Consider the following 11,423-nt stretch of genomic DNA (forward strand, 5'->3'; position numbering starts at 1 on the left):
ACAATATTTATAGACTATTAGTTACAACAAACAAAATTTAACAATGTCTTTTAATCTTCATAAATCGTGTTTGTATTATTTTCATATAGATTTTATTTTTAAGATATTTCATTTCGTTTAGGTAAATACTTTTGTAGTTTTTGTTATATCATGGTATGTATTATGTTTTTTACCGTGAATTTTGTAGTTAAAAACCAAAAAATCGCGACATGTTGTGTGATTTAATCAACAAATTATGTGTGTGTGTGTGTGTGTGTGTATATATATATATAAGTTCAGGTTCATTTGAGACCATGCTAATTTTTTTAGACCGTGAGACCAAATCTAAAAATAATTTTAAAATGCAAAATAAAATGAAAAATCCAAAAATTCTTTTTTTAATTATTATTTTTTTAACTTTAATTACCTAAAATAAATAAATAAATAATTCCAATTTTTTAATAATATTTGAAATACTCTAATAGAATACTACACTGTAAATATTCTAATGTGATTTTTAGAATGTTAGAATATTCTATTAAATTTATTAGATATGTAGAATATTCTAATATTCTACTATGTAAAAAAATGTATTTATTTTTATTTATTTATTTATTTTGGTATTTTTTTGGAAGATATAAATTATGAAAATAATATTTGAAAATTTTTTTTGAAGATTTTTTAAGTATTTTGTATTTAAATTGTTTTTTTATCTACTAAATGTTTTTTATGTGATGTGCACGGTTTACATGACTTGTACAATTTCATAAACACCTATAAATATTGTAATCATTTTAGTCAAATCTTCGACAAAACTTACATAGGCAAACTACATCCGGTGGTTTTCCAAGAGCTTCTCCCCGTTGAAAACATTTCGTCAAGCCTCCGAACTCAAGTTCGTATATTCATGACCAATTTAAGTTAGGCTTCTTTCCGCCTAGTTTGTCCTTCTACCATTTATCTATGAACACTTCGCTAAGTATATGCTCCACATAAAAATTTCTCCCTTGCTACTAAGTAAGTGATTTAGGAGATTTTAACCATCTAATACATTTTGGACGACTTCCACAACACTATAATTAATTCCATTTTTTTTTTCAGCCATGCTCTCAGAATATACATGTGTTACCTTTTGATATAAAATGCAACCCAAATTTACCCATTTGTAAGTTGATATGTCGAAACTGTCACCTATAATTCCGGATATGGATTATGATAACAAACCTTTTTACATTACAAAAACATTTTTTTTTTAACTTGCATGTAAGATACCTATAGGGAAAATGACTTACGAGCCCAACGAAGTTTTCAAACCGTTCAAAAAACCCAATCATGTTTTCTCTATTCAAAAAAACCCAAGAAACTTAACATTTTGTCTAAAAAACTCAACTAAGTTACACTTTCCGGAAAGTCAAATTAAAGAAACAGATGACGTGGCTTAACACTGTATCGGGAAAACGACTTGTTAGACCAACGAAGTTTCCAAAACGTTTAAAAAACTCCAATCATGTTTTGACTGTTAAAAAAACCAACGAACTTAAAAGAAAAAAAAATTGGGATTTTTTGAACGGTTTGAAACTTTGTTGGATTTTTTAAACAAAATGTTAAGTTGATTGAGTTTTTTTAACAGACAAAACATGATTGAGGTTTTATGAATGGTTTGAAAACTTCGTTGGGCTTTTAGTCATTTTCTCATATATGACAAAGTAGATATGGCTCCTATCGTTACTAATTTTCTCGCATTTTGATAAAAGAAAGTAGGGTCGATAAGTATTATACTAAAAAGGAACTATATGTGTGAATTTGAGTTGAGAGAGTGAGTGTACGTAAAACTTTGATAAAGACGATATGTCAAACTCAAACCTCTTACCATTATACCAATAAGTTCTCTAACAGCACATTATCACATAAAACACTTTATCCACACGACAATTATATATCATTCACACAATCTTCACAAATAGTACAACACCTTTCATTCCGTGTTCAGCCATTTCGTTGTTCTCTAATGTCGGGTAACTTACATGATGTATTTTTTTGAGAATCATGAGTTGCATCTACTGGTACAAACATAGCACGTTGCTCGTACTGAGCCATGGAGTTGGGGCATAGCGAAAGAAAATCTGAGATGTCCAAGTGGTTGCAACCGTTTGCACCAGGGTTCGTGGACCCATCGAACCCTATGTGTGTCAGATGTTTTACATCAGTTGGAAGGCCAATCTCCATCTCCATTTCCAGTTCTTCCATCTCCTCCTTGAACACTATCATAATTTACTTGAGTAAAAACAATAGCATGTACATTTTATATTATCTTCATTTCCGATTCCTCACAATGCAACTGTGTTTTCTTTATTATGATGGGTGATATTTCAAACTTAACTAGTGTAACGATTCACAAAAAAAATACTCTTTTTATAGGAATTATGCAAGATTTGAAAAGGATCAGTTGCAATTCCGGAAGGCCTAAGTCAAACCAGCCTCAAGAGCCGATCATGTTGGGATAAATCGTTTAACAAGTCATGACTTACCAAGGGACTGAGACAGATTTTTGATGGTTCTGGTGAGCCTGTGAAACCCAATGTATATATTTGGTATCGATGGTGTTGGGAACCTAGAACTAGATGAGCCCTTCATCATGTGGTCACTTGATGTGTCTTTTGAATTTTTGGGCACTTCCCTTGATCTACACACTAACATGCACCAAAATTCAATCAATCCCATTAAAAGAAAAACGGTATTTTCACCTGGGTTTTGGTAAAATTTTCAGGATGATGTTTAAAGAAAAAATGAATAATTTTTAATTGGTTATGTGCAAAAATTTAAAGATTTAATACGAAAGATTCGGTTTTTGATTAATAGAGAATATGTATGTGCGTACCCATGTGAGCTGAGTTGATGTCTTCCTTTGGTCGTCTTCCATGTTGTACGCTAACAGATACACTGGAGGAAGAGACACACCCGGCGGTGAAAGGAAGAACCACAAGTCGTTCCATCCGATTTTTCATCTTAAAGAGGGATGAGAAGTTGATAAAGAAGTGTGGGGTGGCTTATATAGTGAAAGCAATGTGCATGCTTGGTATTTAAGATACAATGGTTAATCTCTAGATATTGTATCGAATAAGATACGAGATGTTAGATTTAGTTATTATTAGTGTTATCATATGCAAAGTCAATATCCCTTTTGAGTCCAACTTTGAAATTAAAGGACTGAGTTTGGTAGAGAGATTAAAGGGTCTTGCCAACCGAAGTAGTGCATGCAACCAAAAGTTAATGTTGATTTTTTAAGTTAAATGTAACTACTTTACAACCCTCCAACAAACTCCCACACCTCTTTAGACTTTTGATGGTAAAATGAACATTTTTGTTTTGTAGCGAGATCATATTTAATTAATAATCAATTAGATTGTACCATATTATGTTTTAAGCAAAATATCATGTGTATTTTAGAATGAGATAAACATCTTCTTAATTGGAATACTTTTATATTCTTATTGACATTTATCATGTATGTAAACTATATATATATATATATATATATATATATATATATATATATATATATATATATATATATATATATATATATATATATATATATATATATAAACTTTGAATAAAAGCTATGATTTAATGAATCTTTCCTTTTGAGGCACTTCCATTTCTATTAAAAGATAATAACCAAAAATGAAAAAATGAAACACTTAAATTGGACGCCACAACTTCAACCAAAGAGTGTTTCACCAGCAACACATGGTGAATGATAGTGGATTTGAAAGTGTTTCCCAGTAGAAAAGAATAAAAGATGGTCCACGCATTATCAATAATAATTTAAATTGTATATTTAATACAGATTGATTTAACTATAATTGCTTTGGAGTAGACGTGAGTATGGTTTTAATGTGGTCCCGCTTCCCTATTAACCAAGAATTGGCTACTGACTTTAAATGTAATTCTCTTACGTATAGTTTTGATTAAGTTCTTCGTAAATTGAGTAGTTAAGTTGCATGAGATGTTTAAGATCGTCAAGAAAAATATTAATGTCAGGTTGAAAGATGTTTTAGTGGTTAAGGCATCAAAAGTTAAGAACTGTTATGGTTTGGGGAAGGAGGTTTCTGAAATCGATGAAGAGACAAATTTTGTTTGAAGATTGTGTGATCATTTTCCAAATTTGATAGTTCAACCTTATGTCTGGGTACATGAAATTCAAATGATGAGGATAATCATTCAAAGAACAACCACTGGTATGAGACCAACAACAGGTTTTATAGAATTCGAATTCTTCTAATTATCAAAGATAAACACCAATTTGTTGATTCGTATTTTCCCATAAACTGGGGTTTTATAGAATTCGAATTCTTCTAATTATCAAAGATAAACACCAATTTGTTGATTCGTATTTTCCCATAAACTGGTGTATTGCATTTTCATTCAAATATATGCACAAAATACATTGGGTTAATGTTATAAAAACCCTCAAGTTTGCATCTTTTTGTCAATTTTGCCCAAAGTTGTTTTTAGGTTCGTTTATACTGCAAATTTACATTGATTTTGTCATTTTGGCCCTTTTATCAAGTTTTCCAGTCATAACTCCATCCCAGATGCTTACTCGGCGGTAACCACTCACGTGGCATGCCACGTCACTAGGTTTTACTTTTGAACAAAAGGCTTTAAAGAAGGAAATGAGGCTAGCAAGCTTTGAATTTATGACCTCCAGCCCCGACATAACAACAAAGCCTATTATCAGTAAGCTACAAAGTTTTTGGTGAATAACTTGTTGAACTTTATTATATAACGTTTAATAGTCATTACCATCTTCCCTATTTAATATACAACCACAACCCTAAAAACCAATTACCTTCTTTAACACATTCTAACCACCACCCATCATCAGGGCCGGTCTAGACGGTGGGTAACCCGGGCGACCGCCCAGGGTCCACGTCTCCAGGGGGCCAAAATTTATGGTCTATGTAGTGTATATATAAAAAAAAATTATTACCTAAATGATTTTTAGGGTCTAAAGTTGGTTCAAACTCAATCTAGCTCAAAAGTTAAACAATTTAGCTTGCTTCTTATTGCTAACTGAACGCATTTACAATGAATAATAAATGATATTTTTTTAAAATTTTATTTTATTTGTCTTTAAGGGCCCTTTTTTTATTTTCGCCATGGGCCCCGTATATGTTTGGACCGGCCCTGCCCATCATCCTGCCGCCACCTACGTCACTATCTTTGATGCCATGTTCATCACCATCTCCGACACCATCACCATCTTCGAAGCCATATACGACACCATCTTCATTGTTCATCGCCTTCCCTTCCCATCTCCAACAGTCAATGTAATCCCTTCTTAGCGTCTTCAGCCCCTACAAGATCTAACGCCACCATTATGGCTCTTCTTCTTCGAAGTTCATCTTCTTCATCGTCTGATGTGTTCTTCATAAACCCTATCCACCACCATCGTCGTTGTGACATCCCCAATTTTATCAGCAAAAAAAGATCAATTTAGTTTATGCTTTTAAAATAAAATCATAGTAATTTTCCAAAAGATGTTGCGGAATTTGTTCTCAAAACAAAATATAATAAAATTTTATCAAAACATTTCTTAAAGAAATATATTTTCATTATATAACAAAACTTCAGGATGTCATGTTCTAATACATACCAAAAGCATAAACAGTACATTATAAGCCTTACAATAGTTATTTACAACTACTGAACTATATTCAAAAAATCTCTCTTCAACCTCCAAACTATGCTCTAGGTCCACAATATGTAATATAAAAATCTGAGTGAGTCAGGCTTAGGAGCCTGGTGAGCATATAGGGTTTTTAACCCACAAATAATAATAAATTTATTAATTTTATCAACCAATAATAAATTTATTAAAATTTCATTAAACAACAATAACCTGATTACTCGTTCTCGTTATCCTCACTTTACGTCCCTAAACACCTTTCATAAGGGACCTAGCCTAAGGATTTTCATCGGGGTGACAACACTGCTTTAGGGGATTCCTCAGTAATTTATGTCAAATAATGCAACCATGTGGGGGATGGAGTGTGACAACCTAAAAATTTATTGCCTTCTAGCCTTGTTAAGGGTCATCTAAATCCTCCAAAAATGTAAGTGATTCTTCCCTCTAGTTGTTGTTATCCTTCCTAATCATGCCTCATTCTCATGATTCATCCATGAAAACATCTTTTGGATAGATCTTCATCTTTCACCAAGAACACCAAGAACACACACTTGTTCTTGGTGGCCAAAAAATCATCAAAGGCCCTCAAAAGTGTAAGTATCCCATCTATTATCTAGTAGTACATGTTAAACACTAGATCATAGCCTTGAAACATCATCAAACTCAACATTAAAGAGAGTTTACGGCCACGAGTATCCCCCTTGGCCGTAAACCCTTGTATTTGTCATGTTTTGAGCCTTAAACACTTCTAGACCCTTGCTAACCCTTAGAACACTTGAACCTTTGAAACCCCTTGCCTTTAACACCCAAAATAAAGACAATTTGGTGAGTTTATGGCCGTACACTTTATGTGTGGCCGTAAACACCTCAACACCTTCCATTAAGTTGGTTTTTCTCATCCTTGTGTAGAGTAATGGTCCCTCAAGTTTCCCTAACATTCAAACACCCTCTTATGCACATTTTACCATAAGTTCACACCATGGCCGTAAACTCATGGCCATAAACACCTAATAGTGGCCTCAAACACCTCTTAGATGAATCACATGTGATTCTAACACTTGGTCCAAGTGTTTCCTAGTCCCTAAAGGTGTTTCCTTGCATGTGGTTGCTTCTAAAACCCTATATTTATGCCAACATATGCCATTTTATGTCATTTAGGACTCGTTGTGTCTCGGGAATTCATTCATGGAACTTCTCATCCTTACATGCATATTCGTTTGAATCACCCACATAAGGTGAGTTCACACCCCTATAATGAATCTTTTAACTGTTTTAAATGCTTTTAATGGGGGAATACAAGTTGAACACAATGATAATTGTGTAAATGTTTGTTATAAACATCTTTCAAAAGATTGCTTATGTCTTTTATAAGTGATCAAAACATTTCAAAAACTCTTTTAAAGTTATGTTACTTTATAGTTTAACAAAACTCCGTTTTTAAAATACAAGCATAACGTAGTAGTAAAATGAGTCTTTTCAATAACAGTTCAAGTAAAACACTAGTAAACTATAAGGGGTATAGTTTAGAGGTTCAGTTCATACTAGATACTAGAGCATACTATAAAGAGAAACAGGGAGGTAGATACAATACATCAGAGAGACATACTATACACTATACATGATAACAGAAGGAACAGACTAAGATACTATAACAAAATGCACATACTAAAGGCTATAGCAGGAGAACACTACATGATCTAATTATACCAATGAATCACTAACTCATTGTTCTAAACAAAAGGTGATAGTTAAATTGGGTATACATGATCACATAGCTTTAATGTGGATTACATGGCCTAGCAACTAGTTTGCTGAAGTCGCATTTGGTTCCCAGAATCTCTTGACAAGGAGAGCGTATAGTATGGGTACTAGCCTTCACATTATGACCTTCATAAAACATACTTGTTTTAAGGTAATCAGTATTCCAATTGTCATTCAAAAGAAAACTATGTACTTACATTTTCCCATTACTTTCATAAAGTGGCAGTTCCACTTGAAAGTTAATGCAAGCTATTTTCGAGTTAAAATAGTTATAAACTAGGGAAAACTTACATCTTTTCAAAATTACAAACTGAATAGTCGGGTCTAGTACATTCAGTAGAAATGGACCATAATGCTAACCTTATGATTCCTTAATGTATACATCAAAGGATATATATTAATAGGATCCGACTGGTAATAGGATGTGTGCTTTCCGCTTCATTTCCTATTCCTTGTTTAGTTGTGGGCTTAGAGCGGATTCACCCAGCCTATTATGCATTCGATCTTAGTTATATATATATATATATATATATATATATATATATATATATATATATATATATATATATATATATATATATATATATATATATATATGTTTTGTATACATTATGTCATTATAAGGGGTACCAGGTATAGGTCAGGTCATAGGACACTAATTCAATGTACAGTTTTCTAGTACAACACATACTTTTCAAATAGAACTTTTGATATACAATACTTGAAACTTACTAGTAAAGGGTTTAATCCATTTTATTAAACCAGTATAAACTTAAAGGACCTAAGGTGGTTGACTCTATAATACATTAGTTTATACATTAGTGTTATATATAATTAATACCCAATATGTAGTTAGAGGTGTGCTTTCCACCTCATTTCCTGTTCCTTGTTTGGTTGTGGGCTTAGGGCAAATTCACACAATTAACTACCTATTCGATATTAGATTATATATAGCTAGTATAAACTAAGTGATTATACAAGGAACCACTGTGGTTACCATTTTTATTACAAGAAATAAGGATTTTCTTAAATAATCTTTTCATCAAATGTAAAGGAACTATTATAGTTAACTCCGTGAGTACCAACTTAATACACCAGGGTTATATACAGCAATGATCTAACAACCAATGGGATGTGTGCCATCCGCTTCATTTCCTGTTCCTTGTTTGGTCGTGGACTTAGGGCAGATACACGCAATCGATTATTTGTTTACTTTGAGTTTTATATAACTTGTATCCATTTAGTACTCATAGAAATGATTGTAGAGTCATTTTTACTTATCTTTCATCAAAGCAGGAATATAGGATTTTCTGGAGGAACAGGTGAACTTTTCTAAACAAAACTTACAACTTACTACAACTTTCTTACAACTTACTTACATCACTAAAATCTTATGAACTCACCAGCTTAAATGCTGACCTACTCTTTCAAAATAACTTGTATTCTCAGGAGACCACTAGAAAGGTACTCACACTGGGAATTCAGAAGATGGAGCAGTATAGCTTCATGTCTTATTTTGTTATTTGCATATGTATTCGATGTTTTGTGAACACATACTTTGTAAACACTTTCTTTCTAATGAAATGGTTGTTTATTACTTTTATTACTATGATGCATGTCTTGTGATACTAAACATGACGTCCTCCACCCTAGAACGTTTCCACCGTTCCGGTTTTGGGGTGTGACATTGAGTATACCATTGAACACTAAGTTCACAAACACCTACAGGTTGCGAGCCTGCTAGCGTTCCACTGGACTATCTAGAAAGGTCCGTGGTCATCATCTATACTCCACTAGATGACTGAAACAATAACAATATCAAGGCCTCTCATCATTTTAACACACATCAACTATTTCATTTACCCATGTTTTACCCAACATATTTGTAGATAAAAATACATATACAGTTTAAAACTTGTATAAAATATCTATTCAACACCCATCTCAAATAAACAAATAATATAATTACACATAGCATGTATTTTATAGAAAATACTTCATATCTATGTGTAAGATGAAAGTGACTATACACTCACTTGTTAAGATGATAATTGGGCAGCACCTCATGTCTTAAAATGATTGTTTCTGATAAAACCGGGATATTTTCCCAAAAACCGCACTCCACATGGGCAGAGTTTCGGCTTGATAATTCTTTTTCTCGGGATCTTTGGGGCTTCGGGACTTGCTTTGGGTTTCGGGGATGATACCGGGACTTTGGGGGTTATAGGATAGGCTAAAAGTGGTATAGAGGGTGAAAGAGAATAGATTTTCTAAACAAAATCTGTAAGCCCTCGGTTTCTATTCATAGTTGGGGGGCTGGCTCCCGAACGCAGCGCGTTCATACGAATGCAGTGTGTTCCAGTTGGTGCGTGGCTTCGGACATGTCAAGATGAGAGATACGTGTCACTGCATGCGAACGCGGGGCGTTCCCTCGAACGTTGCACGTTCCCTTCAGATAAGCTTCGAAGTTTGTGCCATAAACTTCAAATTTTTCATATCTTTTGCATACGAGCTTCGTTTTTGAAATTATTTATATCCAAGCATAGGTGAGATTATACTCTACAGCTTTCATTTAGACTCCATCGGCTAATTTTGACTTTATTTTTAATATTATTATTTTTAACAGACCGAGACAGGAAAATCCGTTAAAAATTCATAACTTCTTCATCTGACTTCCATTTTCATCTGTCTTTTTACTGTTGTACTACTATTAACGAGACCATCGATTCTCCTTTAGGTTGTTTTGGCTAAAAATCACTCGATTCAAAATTCGAGTTTCGGGTTGCATACTGCTATGCCAAATCTTAGAAAATTCATAAATTCCTCATACGAAGTCAGATTTGGACATTCTTTTTATGCAAGTTCTCAGTTTAACGAACACTACGAGTTTCATTTAGGTCGCTAAGGCTAAAAAGCACTTTATCGTAAATTCACTTTTTATGTCACACAACCGTGTGCCGGTTCTGTCGCGAAACTTCGACAGGTCATAACTTATTCGTTATAACTTGGATTTCAGTACTCTTTATACCTCTAGAATCCTTTTTTCAACCAGTACAACTTCATTATTAGATATCAGGTCTATCTAAAATTTATTTTCAACTCTTATTTTTATTCTTAACTTATTAAATCATAATAATTAAGTAAATGTGCACATAATACTCAAATAATACATCTTATTATTTTCAAAACAAATTACAAAGGTTGACCTAGACTATTACATCATCATTAATTCCTAGCCTACAAACATGGGCGTTACAGTCGTCAATGTTCATTATTTTTATTTCCAGATCAATTGTGAGGATAGGGTTAACAGAGGTGAGTGGTGGTAGAGGTCTCCAGCAACTCAAGAAATGATGGAGTTGTGTGTAGCACTTGAAATCATGGTATGTCCAATATGGCCCCTTCTATATTTGATATTTGCATTTTGCGCCTTATGTTGTACGTGAGGCGTACCACATGGTACGCTTGGCATACAGGCTGCAAAGCAAGTACGTGGTGCGTACCACATGGTACACTTAGCGTACTCATGCGAGGGTTAGATGGGGTTCCGGACACATAAGTGGGGCGTACATCCATGTACACAGGGTGTACGTGTGCTTAATTAAAACCCTAATTTTCAAGACTGGAAACTATATATTCATCCTCATGACTTATGAAACCCTTATTTCTCAGCCTCCTCTGACCCTTAAGCCTCATATTCGAAATCCTAAGCATATCCTTCTGTTTTGAGCTCATTGTGTCCATTTTGGTGTGCTTTAGTCCATATTCAAGAAGTATAAGCTTAGTGCAAGGTGGTGGATCAAGGAAAAGCTTGTGGGTATAAAGCTATGAACTTGTTCATTTATGGCTTGGATCTATTAAATATGACTTTTTGTCCTTTTTGGCCCCAATGATGTGATCTAATGGTTTGATACCACTCTCGGAGCTATGAGTTGCCACTCTTTGTGTTTCTGAGGTTCTATAGTCATAAAGTTGGCACCTTTAGGGT

The 11,423-nt window shown here is 33.6% G+C and overlaps 1 protein-coding gene across 1 annotated transcript; it reads right to left on the bottom strand.

Moving 5' to 3' along the window:
• Positions 1 to 1,828: 1,828 nt before the first annotated feature.
• On the bottom strand, positions 1,829 to 3,012 carry LOC145017204 (CRIB domain-containing protein RIC4-like). Its single transcript, XM_078975271.1, has 3 exons — positions 2,858 to 3,012; positions 2,508 to 2,669; positions 1,829 to 2,240 (listed from the first exon to the last, which is right to left on the bottom strand). Exons 1-3 carry the CDS (start codon positions 2,982 to 2,984, stop codon positions 1,966 to 1,968), a joined length of 564 nt encoding a protein of 187 aa, XP_078831397.1. The 5' UTR covers positions 2,985 to 3,012; the 3' UTR covers positions 1,829 to 1,965.
• Positions 3,013 to 11,423: the final 8,411 nt, after the last annotated feature.

This window comes from Lactuca saligna, chromosome 9 (genome assembly GCF_052625555.1).
Source record: "Lactuca saligna cultivar CGN05327 chromosome 9, ASM5262555v1, whole genome shotgun sequence".
Classification (NCBI taxonomy): domain Eukaryota; kingdom Viridiplantae; phylum Streptophyta; class Magnoliopsida; order Asterales; family Asteraceae; genus Lactuca; species Lactuca saligna.